General features: G+C 39.5%; 1 protein-coding gene across 4 annotated transcripts in view; it reads right to left on the bottom strand.

Annotated features, from left to right (window-relative positions):
* RABGAP1 (RAB GTPase activating protein 1) overlaps nt 1-19,313 on the bottom strand; it is a 169,863-nt gene extending 150,550 nt beyond the window's left edge. For all 4 annotated transcript variants that reach the window (XM_024762276.1, XM_024762277.1, XM_024762278.1 and 1 more), the window contains exons 1-2: nt 19,236-19,313; nt 3,247-3,446 (exon numbers count right to left, since the gene is read on the bottom strand). In XM_024762276.1, the coding sequence (XP_024618044.1) occupies nt 3,247-3,396 (150 nt within the window). In that variant the 5' untranslated portion in view covers nt 3,397-3,446; nt 19,236-19,313. The remainder of the gene's footprint in view (nt 1-3,246; nt 3,447-19,235) is intronic.
* Between the last annotated feature and the right edge of the window lie 3,518 nt (nt 19,314-22,831).

Genomic DNA, 22,831 nt, shown 5'->3' with positions numbered 1-22,831 from the left:
ATTTCAGTTATTGTGCTCTTCCACTTCGGAATTTCCATTCAGTTCTTTTGTAATTTCTATCTCCTTAATGATATTTTCTATTTGATTTTACAGTCATCATACTTTCCTTTATTTCTTTAAGCATGATTTCTTTTAGTTCATTGAACATGTTAATAATGGCTACTTTCAAAGTTTGCATATTAAGTCCAATATTTGACTCTCACAAGCAGTATGTGCTGCCTTTTAAAAAATGATGTATAGGTAATATTTTGTTTCTTTGCACGTCTCACATTTTGTGTTGGAAACTAGATGTTTTAGGTAATACGTTGTTCCAGTTCTCGGTACTGGTCTCCACACCCTAGGACTTATTTTTTATGCTTGCTTGTTTGTTTAGTGACTAGCTGACTTATTTTAGTAAATTCTATTCCCCTAATTCCCATGGTGTTAAACCTTCGATGTTGCTCCTCTGGGGTAATTTGGATTTGCCTTCAGTCATCCTGGGATAGTAGTTTTCGCAGGATGCTCTGTCTCTATGACTACATGTGGATATTAAACTCCACTAATTGTGGCTGATTTGCTCAACAGTTTTCAACAATCCACTAAGGTAATAAACTGCTCCACAGAAAAAACCAATAAAATTAGGATACTCTGGGCTTCCCTGGTGGCGCAGTGGTCGAGAGTCCGCCTGCCGATGCAGGGGACACGGGTTGGTGCCCCGGTCCGGGAAGATCCCACATTCCGCGGAGCGGCTAGGCCCGTGAGCCATGGCCGCTGAGCCTGCGCGTCCGGAGCCTGTGCTCCGCAACGGGAGAGGCCGCAACAGTGAGAGGCCCGCATACCCCAAAAAAAAAAAAAAAAAAAATTAGGATACTTTGACAGGAGAGCTCCAGAGGTCAATGTTTGAGCTCTGCCCCTACCACAGGCAGTCTTCTCCCTGCAAGCCTACAGTTAAACCGTATGTCCAACCAATCTAACAATCTCTTCCCAATTACCTTTCACCACAACCTCCACTGTTTTTGAGGGTACCCTTAGGCTTGAACTTCTCTACACTGTGTTGTAAGTATGATTTTTAAAAATTATTTATTTATTTATTTAGTTTGGCTGCATTGGGGTTTTTTGTTGTTGTTGCTATGCGCAGGCTTTCTCTAGTTGCAGCGAGCGGGGGCCACTCTTCGTTGCAGTGTGCAAGCTTCTCATTGCGGTGGCTTCTCTTGTTGTGGAGCACAGGCTCCAGGTGTGCGGGCTTCAGTAGTTGTGGCATGTGGGCTCAGTAGTTGTGGCTCGTGGACTCTAGAGCACAGGCTCAGTAGTTGTGGCGCACGGGCTTAGCTGTTCTGCAGCATGTGGGATCTTCCCGGACCAGGGCTAGAAACCATGTCCCCTGCATTGGCAGGCGGGCTCTTAACCACTGAGCCACCAGGGAAGCCCTCTGTTGTAAATAAAGCCGGTTCCTATGGGAAGAGATAAGGAGCTGTTTTATGTCCCACTTCTCACTGCAGGCAAAATCTCTGAGCTATAGCTATGAAGTTGGGAGTGTAGACAATGACGTACTTCTCTCTGAGCGACACATCTTCAGAAAATGAGTATTTGGTAGGTGTGGGAGGTTGCGTAGTAATCTCTGGTATTTTTGACTTCCCTCTATTAGTGTGGAACCACTACCTTACATGCCAGAGCCAGGGTAAGGGTAAGGGCAATTGGGCTCTCAGTATTCACAGCAACACTGTGCCCTACGTAGAGCCTTCATCCCAGAAGTAAGGTCTGGGCAATAAAAGGCAGCCCCTACCACTCATTCACACTTGGCCAGCAAAAGGTGATGGAGGCAAGATGAGGAATGCTCTCATCCTGCTCTTCACTGGAAGACAGCCCTCCAAGTGGGAGCTGTGAGGAAAGGAAACCCTATTTTCTTGACTGTACCAATCTGGAGTGGAGTTACCATCTTGCTCAGCTGGGAGATGGGAAGGAAAAAACAAGTCTTGGTTCAAATACCACAGATTCTTAACCAAATTTTAGTAAATTTCTCTGAATAAATGTTTCTTCAATTGCTCTATGTCCTTTAGAACATTTCCATAGACTTTAATTTAAAAAAATAGTAATTGTCACCAATTTTTCTGGGGAATGGATCCACAAAACTCACACCATCCATGCTGTCTCTCTCAGCCAGTGAACACATTCAAAGCTCTCCAAAAAATCCCCTTCACATTTATAATAAAGTCCAAATTCCTACTAAGCTTTATAAAGTGCTGCATGATCCAGTTCCTGCACATCACTGGATCTCATTCTTTAGCACTTTTTATTTACTTTACTTACTCTGCTCTAATCTCTGTCCTAAAAAGGGTGGTCTTCCTCAGGGTCTTTTTATTTGCTGTTCCCCGCTTTTTCACATTTCTCACATTTCTCCATGAACAAGTTCTTCCTCATTTCATTCAGATCTCTGCTCAAATGTCATTTCAAGACATTCTCTAAAACAGTACCTCCCATTCACTCTTTATCCATGTATTCTGCTTTGATTTTCTTCAAAGCACCTAAATTTACTTAACATATTCATTTTCCTATTTGCTTAGAGTCTGTTTCCCCATTTGATTAAAAGCTCTAGGAGGGCAGGGGGCTTTGCTTGCCTTATTTGCTACTGTATCCCGAGTATTTATAACAGTACTTGGCACAAAGTCAATACTCAATAAACACTTGTTGAATAAATAGACATAAACAAGAATCAAAATATTTTTAAAGCTACTTACATTTTAAGTGACATTAACAGGTAATCTGTTCTTACTTATATCCATAAAGAGCAAAACAGTAACAGAGTATGGGAAAAGAAGTTAATAGTGATTTATTTGGCAGAGAAAATATAAACAGAAATGGCCAAAAGCCAGGAATTTTAAGTTCTGTTTTAGTAATTCTAAAACTTATGTTTATAAATAGCACTGCAGACCTGCCACTGCCTTTACACTACATACACCAGGACCAAAAGAAACAATCACCTCTAACTCAATGGGAACATGAAACAATACTAAAATAACAAATGCTTATACTATGATCACTAGTTTTTACAGTTAGGGATATCAGAAGATTTAGAAGCTAATCAAATTGAAAATCCTTAATCAGATATAAATTTTTCACTATCACTAATTATAAATAAAAAGCTTTAGCATTAAAAAAAGAAAGGATATTATTTCCATGTCCTCACTTTCACTCCATATACCTTCCTATTAAGGCCAAGTTTTGCTTTAGCAAGGCTAAGCAAAAGAAATGTAGGTTATGTAGTTTTACCTTGAGTCCTGTTTTCTCGTCATCACTTCCATTATTTGTAGATGGTGTCTCATCTCCTTGCCTGGAAACCAAGACAAAATCTTCACTATTAAGAGTAGACACAGAGTCTGAGGAGACACTGATTTTTCCAACAGAAGCCTTGTCATCCATGACTCAAGAATGAAGCTCAACTCATGAATGATTAAATATTTTAAAAATGCCTGAAAAACAAAAACCATAAAGATACTCATATAGAATGTCTGCCAGATATTCAATTGTTCTAATTTTTACAAAATACATATGGAAAAACTTAGGGGGGAAAAAAAAAACTTCCAAAATCTTTCCCAAAGACTTTCACTACTTACAGTTTAGGCTTTTTATTCCAGATATAAGGGAATTTGATGAAACTGAGGGCCAAGGTACTTCAGATTTCAAATATACGAATAAATAAATAAAACATATTCCCTTGAGAATAACTCTGCCTACCTACACTGATTTCTTTGGCATATGTTGTAACTCTATTCTTTTTAGAGAAAAATTATGAAGTACTGAACTTGTTTTCTATCCTTTAATTTGTAAAGCTATATAAACAAATGAAATTGAAAGCGCTTAGGACAATAACTAAGGTTTTCCTAACATTGCTGATACTTATACTAACAACATGTTTTAAGAAACAAAATTTCATATTAACCCCCCCAAAAAATAAATTCATGGCAAGGCAAGCATAAATTCTAGAGCAGGGAAATACCTTACATAGCAAGAAATCAGAAGTCTATTAAAAACTCAATATTCCTATCCCACAGTTTCTTAGAACTCAGCTCAATATGAACATTACCAATAAAAGAGTTTCATGCCAAAATTTTCCAGCAAGAAGTTAAAAATGTGTCAATTATGAAAAGCTATTCAATTATTTATTCACTCATGGAATAAAACTCGAACTCATCTACCATTTAAAAACGTGGTTCTGGGGACTTCCCTGGTGGTCCAGTGGTCAAGAATCCACCTTCCAACGCAGGGGCTGAGGGTTTGAGCCCTGGTCAGGGAACTAAGATCCCACGCGCCTCAGGGCAAATAAGCCAGCGTGCTGCAACTACTGAGCCCATGCACTCTAGAGCCCACGTGCTGCAACAAAAGATCCTGCATGCCACAACGAAGAACCCACCACAAGGAAGACCCAATGCAGCCAAATAAATAAATAAATAAATTTTTTTAAAAATTCCTAAAAAAAAAAGAAAAACCTGGTTCTGCATATTTTGTGGCAATGTTCCCATTTGGTTGCCAAAACAACAACAGAACAGACGATACAACATTATACTCAGAGAGCTTTAACCAATCAACAAAAGTTGCTCTAAAAAAATTAAAGTAGTTCTCACTGTATACTCATCTTGTACCTCAAAGAGGTAAAGGTTCTGAGAATCTGTTTAGTCTCTCCAATTAAGAAGTCCTGATCTATGCTTTGGATTTTTAATTGAACATACGTTTATTGAGCATACACCATATGCCAAGCACTATTTTTTCTTCAAAGGCTAACATCTACATAAACACATGGCAGCAAGAATTGCACAATCCCGGGCTTCCCTGGTGGGGCAGTGGTTGAGAGTCTGTCTGCCGACGCAGGGGACACAGGTTCGCGCCCCGGTCCGGGAAGATCCCACATGCCGCAGAGCGGCTGGGCCTGTGAGCCATGGCCGCTGAGCCTGCGCGTCCAGAGCCTGTGCTCCGCAACGGGAGAGGCCACAACAGTGAGAGGCCCGCATACCGTTAAAAAAAAAAAAAAAAAAAAAAAAGAATTACACAATCCCTGAATACCACAGTTGGAAGAAAACCTAGAAATTATCAATACTGTTAAACAGATAAGGAAATGGCAACCCCAAGAGGTGTAGGGTCATTTAATCAGGCATAACTAAAGCTCAAACCCTGGACTCCCCGCTTTCTATTTAAACTAACTTCCTTGCTTAAAGGCTTTACGTTTCATAGGACTAAATCTAAATGCGTAGCGTAGCATTTAGAGATGCTTCAAATGTACTTTTGAAAACTTTTTTTAAAATGTAGTTCTGCTTCATCTATGCAATGAATACTTACCAAATGTCTAGTTTATAAAGAATAGAATATGCTAAACAAGAAAAAATAGATTCTTGCCCAAAAGGAGTTTATAATTTAGTAGAGAACAGAGGCAAGTTGAACAGGTTAATAGGTACTGATTTAGGGTAAAGAAAACTATGGAAACATGTTAGAAGAGTTAAAAAATATACTAGAGGAGGTAATATCTTTGCCAAGGATATATATGTTAATACCTTGAGGTATCTGCCCTCCTAGGATCCTCCTCCTAATGTGGTTCCCTTGCTTCTGTACTCAGACAACTAGAAATAATCGTTCATGATCTAATAACCCTCCTTTTCCAAGTGGCCTGCCCATTCTTTCCCCAGAGTCAAATGCACTGCCTGCCTTGTTTCGGTTCCCATAGCAATTTACATTTTTTTACAGTACCTATTACGTTGTGTTACAATTTGATGTTGAGTCCCTGAACAGCAAACTTAATATTCATATATCTATTTCACAGATTAGGAAATTGAGGCTTAGAGAGACAGTGTAACTTGTTCAAGGTAACGGTTGTAATTTAACTGGTTAGAAGCAAAGCTAAAAATTGAACCAACATTATCTATGATTCCAGAAGCTAAGCTCTTTCCATTAGATTATGATGCTTTTCCAATGCTACAAATGTTTGGGCTTTGTTCCAAAATAGTCAGTATCAGATAAAGGAGTCTCTATCTTTTTTAGAACTTGTACTTTGGGTAAGATTTTCATGTTTAATTAGTCTTTTTTCTATCTTTTAAAATGTTACTAATAGTAAGATAGCAGAGGGCCTGGGAAAGTTCCCTAAAGCTATGATCTCAGAGACACTGAGAACTTTCTACAGTATTCTAGACTCAAAAATAGTATACTTTGGTATTTATACTATGAAACTGAGAAGATTTGGCAGGCTCAAAGCTCAACCTATTTTCTTTGAGGAGGTGACAGGAAAGTACACTTTATAAGATACTTTACTATTTGTTTTGGCACCTGAAAGTAACTGAATCACTCAGTGGGAATGGGATTTATCAAAACACTACGCAGTACAGGAAAGGTTATATACTAACACTCCTCTTCTCTGGCCTCCATGGGCAGAAGTGAAAAGGGAGCCCATGGCCTCCAAGCTCTCTGAATAAGACCACCCCTTCCCTGGCCTCCACAATAAAGAGGTGCCCCAGAACTTGGTATACTCCTGGCAATATTCTACAGTATTTACAACCTGTCTTGAGACCATAAAAACTAATTTTGTTGTCTTTAATCCCTACTTACACCAATTACCACATGAAGGCCCCTACTCTAATTCCAATTCTCATGGACAATAAAGTATAAACTTCCTCCCCCAAATACCCTGCACTGCCATCCCTCTTTCTACTTTTCTCTATACCACCTATCACCATTCGATACGTTTCACATTTTAATCATTTGTTTTAAGTATCATGTAAGCATAAGGGCAGGGATTTTTGCCTGTTTCATTAGCTGCTGTATCCCTAACAAGTGAAAGAATGACTGGCACATACTAGGTGCTCAAATATTTGCTAAAGCAATAGGGTAAGTGGCAAATAAAGATGGAAAAGAACAAGAGCCACCCATGAAAAGGCAAGAGCAACTTTTACAGACTGACAGTAAGAACAGAAGTCATATTTGTGACGGTAAAGCACACCATTAAGAGAAAAAAATCCAAGTTAGTATGCTGGTTCTACTATTTAATAATAGTGTAAGCATGGTCACACCAAGCCTCAGTTTCCATAAATGAAAACGGTGTACTATCTACCTCATGGAGCCATTATAAAAATTACTAAGGAATAGATATATGTATATCCAGGAGCCAAATGCTATTGAAGGGCTGTCAAGAGTCTTGATGACGGCCAGTTCTTTTCCATTTCATCACTCTCTTCATTAACTGGAGAGTGAAACTAACTTCCTATTTTAAAGGAATTAACAAGTAAAACTGATTTTGGAAATTCAATTTAGGAAACAATATTAGTGCAAAAATATATAACATTCTTAGTTCCATATTCTAATTTATTTATACCTAACTAAATGCAAAGGAATACTTTGTATCTTTGAATAGTACTTTACAGATTACTAAAATATACACATTCTTTATCTCATTTTATCATCCTAACAACTCTGTAAGGTAGACAAAGATTTTTATTCCACTTTAAATAAAATAATATACATATGAACACCCTGGTATTTGGTAGGCACTCACAGTTTGTCTCCTTCTTATATAAATGATGAGCCTAGACCCTTATAACATGTCCAGTTACCAACAGGGCCAGGTTGGTGAGTGCCAGTTCAGGGATGTTTCATTCTATCTCCTTTAATACGTCAACTAACTTAAAATGATAGGTAATTTTGCTTAATTATGCAACCTCATGCATCCAAACCAAAGGTTCAGTTATGTTACATCCTGCTCTGTAACATAAGTGACAATTCTATGCTCAACTATGCACTTCTGCAAAGATCATAGTAAATAATGTACCTCAATCTTGTTGAATGAAAATTCATTTTCATTCTCAATCTCGTCTTAAAACTATAAACCCAGCTAAAGGAAAGTGAAATGTAAAAGAACTAGCCATGGTAAAGGCTCTTTTGACAGTTCGTCAAAAGCAGTCAGTTCCTAGATAATCAGTGTTTACTTTTTAAAAACTTGAACCTTTTTGGGACAGAATACCATCAGATATTTGTACTGTTTCTAACATCATTCACAGCAGTAACATAAACGGTGAAATTGCAGTGGCATGGATTTGCTAATGTGCAATTAGTAGAGGAAAAATCACCTCCCAATAAGTGACCTACCAAACTTGATAAAAGAGGTCTGCGTGATACTTGTAATTGAACTTGACATGCTTGAGACAAGTAAAATGTGCTAGTTCCCGGCCACTATAGTTCAGCATTCTGGTTCATCTTTATTTCCTTGGTTTTCCTGAAACTCTTCCTGAAGGAGAAGCACGAACTCCTCCTGCACTTCAATGGGACTCCCCACTCTCACTGAGCAGTCCCTCTCAAAATCTGGCTCCCCTACCTCTCACCAAGCTTCACTGCACATCCTCTTTTAAAAGATGAATTCAAACCTTGTCTATGTGACCCTGGGTACTTTAATGTTCTCTGAGCATCCGTTCGGAAAGGAAAAAAATATATATCTATAAACATTTAAAAATCAACAATACAAAATTTCAAAACCCAAACTATTCTTTTGAGTTCTCATCTTACTTCTACCAGCTGAAATAAATGAAAATGCTGATCATTTCCATATTGTGAAACTCTTATCTTTTTGCTTCCATCTTCTACCTCTGGTACCTTTTCCCAGCTGTCTTTTAAGTCCCTTTTTTTCTGCCCATTCTTTATTTTTTCTTTAAGTTTAAAAAAAATTATTTTATTTGTTTATTTTTGGCTGTGTTGGGTCTTCGTTGCTGCGCGCAGGCTTCCTCTAGTTGCGGTGCGCGGGCTTCTCATTGCGGTGGCTTCTCTTGTTGTGGAGCATGGGCTCTAGGCGGGTGGGCTTCAGTCGTTGCGGCACAGGGCTCAGTAGTTGTGGCACGTGGGCTCAGTAGTTGTGGCTCACAGGCTTTAGAGCACAGGCTCAGTAGTTGTGGCGCATGGGCTTAGTTGCTCTGCAGCATGTGGGATCTTCCCCAACTAGGGCTTGAATCTGTGTCCCCTGCATCGGCAGGCAGATTCTTAACCACTGCACCACCAGGGAAGCCCCTCTGCCCACTCTTTAAATTCATTCTGGCCTTCTTCTTCCATCCTGTCCTCCTTCTTGTTCCATCCTGGCCTCCTTCTTGTTCCATGGAACAAGATCCCTTAGCTATCTCAATACCTCATGTGGTTATAAATTTGTGTGTGTGTATGTGTGTGTGTGTGTATGCTGATGATACTGCAGCCCTGTCTTTCTCCCTAATTTCATGTGGGTGTTTGTGGTTTTTTTCTATTCAGTACTGAGTGTTTGATATGTGCCAGGCACTAGGTACAGTGTTACGGAGAGGAAAGGTACTCTTTCCCCTTGACAGGCTTACAGTAAAGAAAATGGACAAGTAAACAAGTAATTACAATAGAGTATAGTGCTTGGTATAATAGAGGTATGCAAATGGTGTTATATGAATACACAGGTGGGATCTGCTACATGTGTCCCATGTCCAAAGCAGACCCCATCTTCACACAACCATATTCTTCCTCATATCTCCCCTAACAGTGGTTAATAACCACTGATCCAAGATAGAAATGTCCCCCAAAATCCGTGACTCCTTTTCTCATTCTCCCTTGGGATTCTAATGGATTTTAGTTCCAAAACATACCCCAAATATATTCCTTCTTTACCATCTTTCACGTCACTGACTTGAGTATTTCATTCTCTTTCAACTTAGCTACAACATAAGTCTCCCTTCCTAGACTCTCTCTAGTCATTATCAAGGCCTCATAGTTAATTTCTAAAATTCAGATTTGATCATATATCTCACCCCTTCCTTTGACTGCTCCTGACTGAAAACAGAAAAAAATCCAAACTCTTTATATCATTAGTTCTTAAAAATCTGGAGCCAATCTATCATTCTAGTTTTATCTCCTTCTATCAAACCATACCAGACAGCTCACCAAATATATCATGCATTTTTATGCTTTCAAGGCTTTGCTCATGCCATTTCTTAAGCTAGGAATGTGACTTCATTTCCCCCATTAGTCCTTCTTCCCCACCAGCAACCTTGCGATACAATCAAATATTCAACCTCCCCTTTTCCCTTCTGAAACATTCCTTTTTTCCCTCTAGGGCTCCAAAGGCTTTTTGTTTGCTTGCTTTTTAATTTTATCACAGAATTACAGCATTTATTACACCGTAAAATGTTATACATCTTTTCTCCTATACTATATTGATCATTCATTCCAGAAACAATTACTTAGTATAAACCACCATGGTAAATACTGCGAATACAATGAGCACACATAGTCCCTTTGAACTACTTGTGGGCAGGGATCTTAGGTTTTATTCGTATTATCTTCATATCCTTGCTATGGCAGTCCTCAATAAATGTGATTGGATGACTAATACTCTTTCATTAGTGTTTAAGTGATAGAGTCTGTGTAATGTGAGATGGACAAATGACAAATATGATACACTACATGCGTGTCTGGGATGTGGATATGAATGACAACTGGAAAAAAGAGACTCAAAAACAACTACCCTTGAGTGTGCCTGACTGACTCTTCATCAAGTTTCTAACTGTGAAAACCAGTTAACACTGAGCCACAAAACATACCTTGGATTCCCTTTATACCAAAACACTCATCACTTCCCTCCCAATCCTCACCATTTTTGTTTGCTCAACCAGCGAAAAAATGAGCACAGCTTTAGGGAATCTTAAGGAGGATACTTAAATCATCTTGCTAAATCTAAAGAGAGAACAATACTTAGCAGTTCCTGAGTATCAATTATATATGCCCAACATGGTACTTAGAAGCTTTATATGCATTATTACTAATCTTTATATTAACCTTGCCAGAAAGGTATAAACTTCATATATGACAAACTGAGGCTTAGATTGGTTCAATAACTTGCTTAAGTTCACAGAGACAATTATAGAACTTGATCCAAACCCAGGTATCTAGGTGCCTATGTCCTTTTCAGGAATGCATCTCTCCTCCTTGGTGTTCCTATCACCATTCTCTCCCCATTCCAATCCATACTCTATGTTGCTCCCAGTTATATATACCCTTCTAAAACACAGATCTGCTAAGATTACTCTCTGTTGAGAAAAAGACAAGTCAGGAAGTAGCAAGAGAATCAAGTCTCAAAGATGCTGTAGCAGGCCAATTCTTGTGGGTTTGTAGCTCTTTAAAATTAAACCACAAAGAAGTTATTTTTAAAAATCATACAATCTTAATCTCAGCTTTTTTCTTTCTTTCTGGCTTTGAGATTTGTTTCGCTGCATTGGCTTTCATATGAACTTCTCACAGCTTATCCCTGGGAAGGGTAGGACAAATCTAACAAAACTCAGTGGAAAATCATCCCGTCTTTAGAAAAATAAATTCCTTTCCACCACTGCTAATTGCTAAACAATAGATGTGTCTTTAAGTCTGACTTTGAATTTGGGGGATGTTTCTTTGAATTATTTTAGTGAGCTAAGAGAACCATATTAATTTAATCCTTCTGAATAATTTCAGCTTAGCTTTAAAAACCAAAAAGAAAATATAACTTAATCATCTTGGGCCTACAGCACATAAAAGCAAGAAAAACCAGCTTAACTAATAGTCACTTTTAGGCAAATTTTAACCCATAATGCCTGTGACAATTAACTTCTTTAAACTATGAAGTAACTCTTTTACTTCAATTCCAGATTAACTATAAAAGATAGCTTAATTATAGGAATATAATAACTCGGAAGACAAAAGTTTTTTAATTTTTAAAAAGATTTTAAAGTTTTAATCTTTAAAAATTGTGGTTAAATGTACATAACATAAACTTTACCATTTTAGCCATTTTTAACTGTATAGCTCTGTGGCTTTAAGTACATTCACATTGTGCAACCATCACCACCACCCATCTCTAGAACGTTTTCATCTTCCCCAACTGAAACTCTATACCTATTAAATTCCAACTCCTGTTACCCCAGGCAACCAACATTCTACTTTGTCTCTATGAATCTGAATACTCTAGGTACCTTACATAAGTAGTAGAATCATATAGTATTTATACTTTTATGGCTGGCTTATTTCACTCAGCATAATGTCTTCTAAGTTCATCTATATTGTAGCATGTGTCTGAATTTCCTTTCTTTTTAAGGTCAAATAGCATTCCATGGTATGTATATACCACCTTTTGTTTATCCATTCACTGGTCAATAAAAGTTCTAAAAGCCTAATTTTAACTTTATAGGATCTTTAGGATAAAACTCACAAAATCAATACAGAAAAGTGCCTAAAGATGACAGCCAATGTTCTCAGAGTTACTTCTCACTTTCTCAATGACTAATCAAGTTTCATTAAGACTTTATAAAGTTAACAGTCTGGTATTACATTGAAAAACCAACTGGGATTTGAACTCCTTAGTCCTTTTTGATTTAATTTGGACAATGTTATAGTTTCAGTTTTCTCATACATAAAATGAGGGGAATAAACACTTTCTACTCTTTTGTGAATGAGAATATCCAGGAAAGGGGTGCGGGGCAGGAATGCCAGGTGCTTCCCAGTCCTAATCCATGATATAAGCATAATTAGTTCCACTTTTACAAATGAAGAAACTGAGAATCACAATCCTTAAGTATCTTACCTTCAGTCGTATATTAAGTAAGTTCAAGACTTGGGATATCTATATCTTTCTGATTCCAAAGTTCACACTCTACCCGCTATATCTTGACACTTTTAATGAAAGGTACAAAAAGTAAGAAGTGGGGATGAAATGCACATAAAACAATTCACTTAACTCTGTGTTGATTATCTGAGTGCAATAGTGCTGACACCTGAAAAAAATAAACCATATAAGTGGTTTTCCCATGTTCCTTTGGCTATTTCAGGAAACAGCACTTTAGTTTTTTGCAGAACTCTAGGTATGCTGGCTTTATGCCCCTTCAACACAATATCTCTGCAGCTAAATTTTAAAATTATTTGGATGCCATTGCCCCAAGAGAAACCCACCTCTGGGAACACAAGGAGAGTGAGTTAATGTTAATGTACTGGCCAAAAAGTTCGTTCGCATTTTCCCACAAGATGTTATGGGAAAACCTAAATGAACTTTTTTGCCAACCCAATACTACTTATTCACAAGGTCAGATTATACTTCAAACCTCAGTAATATACATTTTTTGTAAAAGTATCCTTGTATTTACTTTTTCTGGAATGGATTTCTAAAGCACAATGTAATTTACACTAGTGTTCTATAAATATAAAAACATAGACATTTTTAAGCAATGCAGGATTTCCTAAAGACTTTTTCTGGACTTCTCTGGTGGTGCGGTGTTTAAGAATCCGCCCGCCAATGCAGGGGACACAGGTGCAATCCCTGGTCTAGGAAGATCCCACATGCCGTGGAGAAACTAAGCCCGTGTGCAACAACTACTGAGGCTGCGCTCTAGAGCCCGCAAACCACATCTACTGAAGCCCGTGAGCCCTAGGGCCCGTGTGCCACAACTACTGAGCCCACGTGCTGCAACTACTGAAGCCCGTGCACCTAGAGCCCGTGCTCCACAACAAGAGAAGCCACTGCAGTGAGAAGCCCGTGCACTGCAACGAAAAATAGCCCTCGCTCGCCGCAACTAGAGAAAGCCTGCGCGCAGCAACAAAGACCCAACGCAGCCAAAAAAAAAAACAACCAAAAACCAAAAAAAAACCCCACTTTTCCTGCTTTCAGGAAATTAGTCAATATAGTTCCTTCTCAACCACAGCGAAGAATATGTATCTATTCCATTTAGAATATCAATCTGTCTATACTTTGATCTGAAATGTTTAAACTATGTGAATTTAATGCTAAGTAAGCAAATCATTTGATAGATAATCAAAGCCTGAGATTAATGCAGTAAATATGGTTTCTCTTTTCCATGACCTCTGATTTTCAAGGGAATGTGTGTAGACAAACCATGAATGTTTGGCAGAAGACACACAAGTTTTCTGAATCTTCTGATACAAGAATGCCCTGGTCCATAGTTATACAAGGAAGGTGGGACGTTTGTTAAGAGTGTTGAATAGGGGGTGGGCAACCAAAAAACATTTACTGAGCACTTTCACTCACAGCACTAGGATAGGCACCATGTAAGAAGATAAAAGAATTCACATATATTTAATTTAGTTTCACAGACTTTTTTTTTTTTTTTTGCGGTATGCGGGCCTCTCACTGTTGGGGCCCCTCCCGTTGCGGAGCACAGGCTCTGGACGTGCAGGCTCAGCGGCCATGGCTCAAGGGCCCAGCCGCTCCGCAGCATGTGGGATCTTTCCGGACCGGGGCACGAACCCGTGTCCCCTGCATCGGCAGGCGGACTCTCAACCACTGCGCCACCAGGGAAGCCCCACAGACGTTTTTTAAACCTATCTAAAAAGTTCTTTTCTCACAACCCAAAAGCAAAAAAATAAAGATTAAAAAAAAAAGATGTTTCTGCTAGGGAACAATTTTTTATCTAAGAATTAACTTTGGAGGTTAGATAGAAATCAGATTTTTCTTCAACTCACAGAGAACTCAACAGGTAACTACAATAAAGATATAACCATTTCTCTTTTGCAGGTATATCAGAGGTCTACTCATAGGAAATCATGTACCACAGCAAAAAAGATTTACATGACGTGTTTCTACTCTCACCTTGCCAGAATCCATTTATCAGCATATTTAAAAGGCATGAGAGGACTTCCGTGGTGGCGTAGTGGTTAAGAATCTGCCGGCCAACGCAGGGGACATGGATTCAAGCCCTGGTCCGGGAAGATCCCACATGCCGTGAAGCAACTAAGCCCGTGCACCATAACTACTGAGCCTGTGCTCTAGAGCCCACGAGCCACAACTACTGAAGCCCACTCACCACAACTACTGAAGCCCACCCACCTAGAGCTCGCAAGAGAAGCCACTGCAATGAGAAGCCCGTGCACCGCAACAAAGAGTAGCCCCCACTTGCTGCAACTAGAGAAAGACCGCGCGCAGCAACGAAGACCCAACGCAGCCAAAAATAAATTAAATAAATTTATTTTTACAAAAAAGCATGAGAGTTTATTACCCTATGGTAAAAGCATTAAAATGATTAACTCATGGCTCTTCACAGTAGTATTATACAACCGCCTAACATTTAATCCAATTTAGCCTTGAATGCTGTCTCTTAATACCCATAATGATATTTAAAATACGTTCCCAAAGAAAGATTCTGCGTATCAATTCCTTTTCCTGACACAAAGGGCACCCTCAGAAGCTGGAAAACAAGATGATAACCACAGATTCCTAGTTATAATTACCAAAGTGTATAAATAAGGAAAAATGAGAAAAAGAAATTTTTAAAATAGTCAAATTATTGTTAAGCTTTGAGAGTTAATAACATTTTGTTAACATTACCACAGAAACTAATTTGCTAATGTACCTTAAGAAGATGCCATATTTGGGACTTCCCTAGTGGTCCAGTGGCTAAGACTCCACGCTCCCAATGCAGGGGACCTGGGTTCGATCCCTGATCAGGGAACTAGATCCTGCATGCCACAACTAAAAGATCCCACATGCCACAACTAAAAGATTCCACATGTTGCAATTAAGACCTGGCACAATCAAATAAATAAATAAATAGACATTAAAAAAAAAAAGAGAGAGAGAGATGCCATATTTTATTATGGAGAAAAATTTATTGCCACAAAGATTAATAAATGCCAAGGAGTAGTGATTTATTACACAAAAGCTGATGCAACCTTAACTGGAGATAAGTAACAACCACGCATTAACTCCTAAGAGGTGCAAACCTCCAAATCTGGCAGCACGGCCACAAAATTAAGAAGATATACTTCTCATGTTTTACAGCCAAGGTAATATATACTATTTAATGTCAAGCATGCACTTAAGAACAAATTTAGGGCTTTATTTTTACTATTTTATGATCCTCGGAAAAAGGGATTTGGAGGAAAAGTTAGGCCTTATAGAACTCTACTAGATAGAAAGAACAGCCTTCAAAAAGTTCTGGTGATTACCTCAGAGGACTATAGTTGCTTTGGCAAGAGGAAAACTTCCAGGCTAAATTCTATAAACTAGAGTGTTCATGATTTGCAAACTGCCATGTTTGGTCAGACTTTGCACATGAAGAGAAACAAGGCAGTTAGGGGCCAACAAAAGTTGTTATAAGTTTAAGTGTCTATCCAGTATTGCTTTGACTTACAATTCTTCTAAAGAATAAGGATCTCAGGGTCAACACAAAACTAGAGAGGGTCGGGGGAGACCAGGCAACCATTTTATGCCAAAAGAAACAGCTGTTAAATTAGTATGTTTTATCATGTATACCCATGGACAGCCAAATCCTTGGCCTTGGATTTTCTTTCTTTAGAATCTAACCACAGAAAATCAATAAAACAAGGCAGTTACATACAGAGCACCCAAATGTCATGCCAAACTCTGCTTTATGTACACTGGTTAAATTAGCACTTTTTTAACCTTGGAGTTCTATCTCCAAGAAAGATTATTTAACAGTTTTACATACATTCATTTCACATGCTTGAAAAGTGTGATATCTGATTATATTGACAACTACAAAGATAACAGTTGGGCAGCATATGCTAGAACCTCAGCACATCAGTATCTATAAAGACACTCAACAGTAGAACTGATATAAACAGTTAAAATAATCACTGTGAAATGGTGAGACCTTCAAAGTAGGCCTCACTTAAGCTGGAAACACTTTAGCTGGAAACATGCTCAACAAAAGATAAGGACTTCTTTAAAAGAATCTGGGCTCTAAAGTTTAGCTGGAAATATACTCAGTAGTAGAAATGACTTCGTTAAAGAATCTAGGCTATGGGACTTCCCTGGTGGCACAGTGGTTAAGAATCCACCTGCCAATGCAGGGAACACGTGTTCATGCCCTGGTTCAGGCAGATCCCACATGCCGAGGAGCAACTAAGCCCGTGCGCCACAACTACTGAGCCTGCGATCCGCAACTACTGAGCCCATGTGCCACAACTACTGAAGCCCGTTCTCCACAAGAGAAGCCACTGCAATGTGAAGCCTACACACTACAACTAGAGAAAGCCCGCACGCAGCAACGAAGACCCAACGCAACCAAAAATAAATAAAAATAAATTTATTTTTTAAAAAAAGAATGTAGGCCGTAAAGTTGAGATACGTTTACGAAAAACCATGTCCCCTCATGTAGATAATGTGAATACACTTCTTCCAATATGCAGTAGAAAAGATAGGAAACAGGTGCCTTCACTTTTACAGAGTCCCACTAGACTACCATTTTATCCAGGTTAAGCACCTGTAAACTGCTAATAAAACACTATGCCAGGGCTTCCCTGGTGGCGCAGTGGTTGAGAGTCCGCCTGCCGATGCAGGGGACACGGGTTTGTGCCCCGGTTTGGGAGGATCCCACATGCCGCGGAGCGGCTGGGCCCGTGAGCCATGGCCGCTGAGCCTGCATGTCCGGAGCCTGTGCTCCGCAACGGGAGAGGCCACAACAGTGAAAGGCCCGCATACCGCAAAAAAAAAAAAAAAAAAAAAAAAAAAAAACACTATGCCAAAATCAACTATACCTCAATAAAAAATTTTTAAAAAATAAAAAAACAAACAAAAAAACCCCCACTATGCCAAAGAATGCCAAAATGTATACAGCTGATAGGTTAACTACCCAAATATATACCTTAATACTGATGAGCTGTTAATTAACTGTAAAATGAGTTATAAAACTGAAATGAAAAGTGTACCACAACATAGCAATAGCTCAATTTTAACTACAAAGTTGAGTTGATAAAACTATATGTGAATCTTAAATGTTACCAATAAATACAAATCAATCATGGATTCAAATTTCATTAATGGAAACGGAGGTCTACAAAGGAAGATTTTAAAGAACTCTGCCCCTTATTCACTTTCAGTTTTTATAAGTAAATTCGAACAAAAGCCTTAAATATATATTAAAATAGCACCTTATACACGCTATAATTAAGGCCAGCAGGTCCTTCGTTAAAAAAAAAACAAAAAAATTGAATGTGCACTCCCCTGGCACCTAAGCTTTTTTTCAACTTTCCAAACATCAGTTTAAGGTGCAAACAGTTCAATTTACTCTCTTTGGTTTTTTCTCTTCCTAAATAAACAACGCAGCTGGAAACAGACACACTCGCAACTTACTACTCCAGTCACATGTATGTGAATACAGGTATTTACCTGAATGAACATATCAAATGAATTGTGAAACCCGTCTCTGGCAGTTTTCTTTTTCCACTGACAAACAAAAAAGCCAAAAGATCTCCAATTCAAGCTGGAACAAGATTTAAACTAACGGAGCACTTGTAGCGTGAGCACCAGCAGCATGATCACTTATCACTTAACACGGTCTGCTAGGACTTCTATTCCAAGATAAAGTATGGAGATGACTTTAAAGCAGGTGCATATGATTACAATAAAGTATGGAGATGACTTTAAAGCAGGTGCATATGATTACAATAAAGTATGGAGATGACTTTAAAGCAGGTGCATATGATTACAATAAAGTATGGAGATGACTTTAAAGCAGGTGCATATGATTACAATCCGAATGTTAGAAGAGAAGGAACACCAAAGTACTACCAGGTAATGGACAGAGAACTCCTGGAAGTCTGGGGTTATCCTCGGACTTTGTTTAACACCTAAAGCCCTGAAGGTTGCTGGTAATCAAGATACAGCAATGAGGTATCGGGGGCAGATACTTAAAGTATCTGGGGAGAGGGGAATACCGGGGACACTTCGATTCCAGGCGGGGAAAATGAGACAGAAACGTCAACACGAGATGGCAGACCGACACTAGCATAAAGCAAGCCTTTCAAATTAGGCGCAGCGCAGGAAGCTAGCCTGAGGCCGAAGCCAGCCTAAGTCACAGGTACAGGCCCAGCGGGCAATGGGGAGAAACTGAGGCGGAGGGAGCGGCCAGATTCCCAAATAGGACCTGTCCCCAGACGTGTAAGTCAAGAGACAAACCGGCTTTGCTGGGGGGCGAGAGGGACGGCCGCAAGTGAAGGACTGGGAAGACTCACACCCACCCAGACAGGGGGAACCGGTTTGGGCAGGGGCTGCCGGAGCGTTCCCGCTTGCGCATGCGTCCTCCCCCCCACGGCCGCGACTCCCCCTCCCCCCCCAATCACTGCTCCCCTCACAACCCGGCTAGTCGAGGGAGCTGAGCGCAGTCACGCCTGCCCCGCTCCGCAGGATGAGAACACGGCTTGGCCTCCCGCAGGGGCCGTCGGAGGATCCCCCCCGGGCTTGGTGGATGGAAGGGTGGGAGGAGGAGGGGGGGAAAACACGGCCCTACCCGACCCGCCGTCTCCTTCTCCGTGGCCCGCCGTTCGCCGTCCCGGAGGCTCCGCCGCCTGGGCCTCCCCAGCCGCCCCGCCCCCGCCCCCCCCGCCCCCTACTCACGTGAGAGAAGCTCCTTCCGCCCTCCGCCCCGCCTACTGCCCTGTCTCATAGGCCCACGGCAAAGCCGAGCGGCCCCATTGGCCCAACAACAGGCGGCGGGGGCGTACTTCCTTTCCTCGAAGCCCCACCTGAGCTTTTAGCCCGCCTCCGGAGTCTGCGTCTGCGTGGAGTCTGCACTCTGGGAGCAGGACTCGATGCCGTGCTGTGTCCGCGCTTGGGCCGATAGCGGCTCTGTGCCTGCATCAGGGACTGGAAGCAGGATTGGCGGGGGTAGCAGTCTGGGTAGTACCTGTTGCGCCTGAGAGGGGTACAACCCTAAAGACACTGGTGCTGGAGCACGGAATCCCTTGCTCACCTTTAACGTTCAAATGCTGTTTCTAAAGCAGCCCTTAATGATGTAACCCAACTCACCTGCCCTTTATTGAGGGCGCAAAAAGTGCCAGGGATTGTGATAGATAGGTTCTTTTACAGGTATGTCACTTGGCTTTACCACAAACCTTGAGAAAACATTAAGAATGATATGATTTTTTTTTCTCATTTTGTAAGGGAGTCCAGCCTAAGCAACAGAATTCAGTCCAGAAGTCAAAACTTCTGACTTTGAAGTCAAGGGCGACTGGCTACAACACAGCTACCTCGAGGTATCTGAGACACACAGAACAGAAATGAACAAGGTGGTTTCATACTGCTACTCAAAGATGGGGCTGGGATTTTATTTAAAAATTATTCGAAAGTGATATACAGAGCAACGGCAATAGAATGAATTTTAAAGTCCCTGTCCTGAATGAATTTACAATGTAGTTGGAAACAAATATTAAAGGTGCTAATTAAGTCTTGACAATTTATGAAATTTTTCTACAGCCTCTCCCTCATTCTTTCTTTATTCAAATAGCATATGCTGTTTTCCTGGTAAATGAGTCATTCGCAAAGTTTTCCTGTGGATATTGCATCTAAATCCACCAGAGAAAAAGCAAAAAAAAAGCTGTGCTCTGTTGCAGTCCTCTTTGTGACTTGTCTATTATAATAGACTTGGCTGCACTCCCGCAGGAAAATAGCTTTCTTCCTTTTCTCCTCATAGAGTTATGTAACAAAAATGCACACCCATTTTAAAGTATTTAAACAACAGATAAAACATTAGGAAGAAAGTAAAATCCCCTGAAATCCTGGCACTCTTGACAAAACCACTTTTAATAGTTTGGTGACCATACGTTCATGTATTTCTTGATTCATATGTATTACCCCAATATATACATAAATCTTAACATATATTTTTTAAATAAAATTTTATTACAGAATCACTACAGTATGCCCTGGAGAAAAATATAAAATAGGGACAACCTAAAATAAAAAACAAAAACATCACATTCCCAATACAAATATTAATACTTTAATATGTAGCCTTCTTTGTGTGTCTATATATTGTTTTACAAAATGAGATCACAGAGTTAAGCAGTCTGCTTTATTCAATTAACAATACCTACCTTACCATTTCGCTAAATTTTCCTCCCATCTAATTCCTAGATCACATTCAAATTTTCTAACAACCTAAAAATATTTTTACAGCTGGCTTTTCCAAATCAGTAATATCATTTCAGTAAATTTTCCTCTCATCTAATACCTAACTATAATCAAATTCTCTGTTGCCCCAAATATATTTTTTTACAGCTAATTTTCCCAAATCAGCATCCAATCCAGGCCCACATGTTGTATCTGGTTGTGATGTCCCTTAAGTATTTTTAAATCTAGCACTTAAGAAAAAAAATGGAAAGACACTGGCCTATTGAAGAAATCGGTCCAGTTGAAGTGCAAAATTTCCCACCTTCTGGATCTGAATGGTTGCTTCCTCAAGAAGTCACTGAATTTGTTCCCTTAGACCTTGTATATCCTGGAAACTGGAATTTATATCTCAAGCTCAGTGGATTGATGTGGTAAGCTGGAGGCAGAATGGGAAGGTCCTTGAATACTTAAATAAGGAAAATGAAGTTCAATCTATAAATACAGGGAGCCCTTAGAGGTTTCTAAGGATAGTGCCAATATCAGATTTGAGTTTTTTAAAAATTTCATTCTGGTAGAAGTAGAAAAGGGAAAACAGGGAGTAAATAGAACACTTTGGAGGCTGCCTAAGTTCAGAAAGGCCTGAACTAGGGCAAAAGAAAGGGTGGGAAAAAAGGAACTGGGTTTGAAAGAAATATCTCCAAGTTTGTTGATTCTTTCTTCTGCCTGCTCAAATCTGATTTTGAACCCCCTAAGTGAACTTTTTTCTATTATTATATTTTCAACTCCAGAATTTCACTTAAGTTCCTTTTTATAATTTTCATTTCTTTAATGATATTCCCATTTTTCTGTACATTTTCCAGACTTCATCCATGTCTCATTTTAGCTCAATGAGCAACTTTAAGACAGTTTTAAAGTCTTTGTCTAAATGCCATATGATATCACTTATATGTGGAATCTCAAATATGACACAAATGAACTTATTTATGAAACAGAAACAGACTCACAGACATAGAAAAAACTTATGGTTATCAAAGGGGCAAAAGGGTGGGGGAGGGATAAATTAGGAGTTTGGGATTAACAGATACAAACTACTACATATAAAATAGATAAACAACAAGGTCCTACTGTATAGCACAGGGAACTATGTTCAATATCCTGTAATAAACCATAATGAAAAAGAAAAAATATATATACATATATAAAAATTGAATCACTTTACTGTACACCTGAAACTAACACAACATTATAAATCAACTATACGTCAATAAAAATAAAATACAGAACTCTTGTATTTGGAGAACAGGTTCTTATTTCCCACCCTGGCTCCAGCAAGCCATACCAGGAATATAAACATGACTGCCTCCACAGGGTTGAGGAGTAGGAATGAGTAGGTGCTATCACACTAAAGGCTCACATTGACTGAAATTAACCTCAACTGACCAACCAAATTTTCCCCTGGAACATGCAAGCATTCAAATAGACTCCAGAGTTCCAAAATAGTTACTTCAGTTTCTGCCAGTACGATTGTTGTTTAGGTAGAGAGATGGATTCCATATCCTTCCTACTCCGTCTGAGGAACAGAAAAAAAAAGAAATGTGAAAGAGAACAGAGCCTAAAGGATCTGTAGGACACTGTCAAGAGAAACAACATACCACTATAAGCATCCCAAGAGGAGAAGAGAGAGAGAAAAGGGAGAAAGGATAATAATCTAACTGTAGAAAACCAAAGAAAAGAGAGAATCCTAAAAGCAACAAGAGAGAATACTCATCACATATAAGGGATCTTCAATAAGATTATCAGACAATTTCTCATCTTAAATCTTAGAGTCTGGAAGACAGTGGGTTGATAATATTCAAAGCAATGAAAGAAAAGGACTGTTGACAGATCTGTATCTAGCAAAATTGTCCTTCAAAAATGAGGGAGAGGGCTTCCCTGGTGGCGCAGTGGTTGAGAGTCCGCCTGCCGATGCAGGGGACTCGGGTTCTTGCCCCAGTC

Source organism: Neophocaena asiaeorientalis, unplaced genomic scaffold (genome assembly GCF_003031525.2).
Source record: "Neophocaena asiaeorientalis asiaeorientalis breed wild unplaced genomic scaffold, Neophocaena_asiaeorientalis_V1.1 scaffold78, whole genome shotgun sequence".
Taxonomy (NCBI): Eukaryota; Metazoa; Chordata; class Mammalia; order Artiodactyla; family Phocoenidae; genus Neophocaena; species Neophocaena asiaeorientalis.
This window is presented reverse-complemented; position numbering and strand designations above follow the sequence as displayed.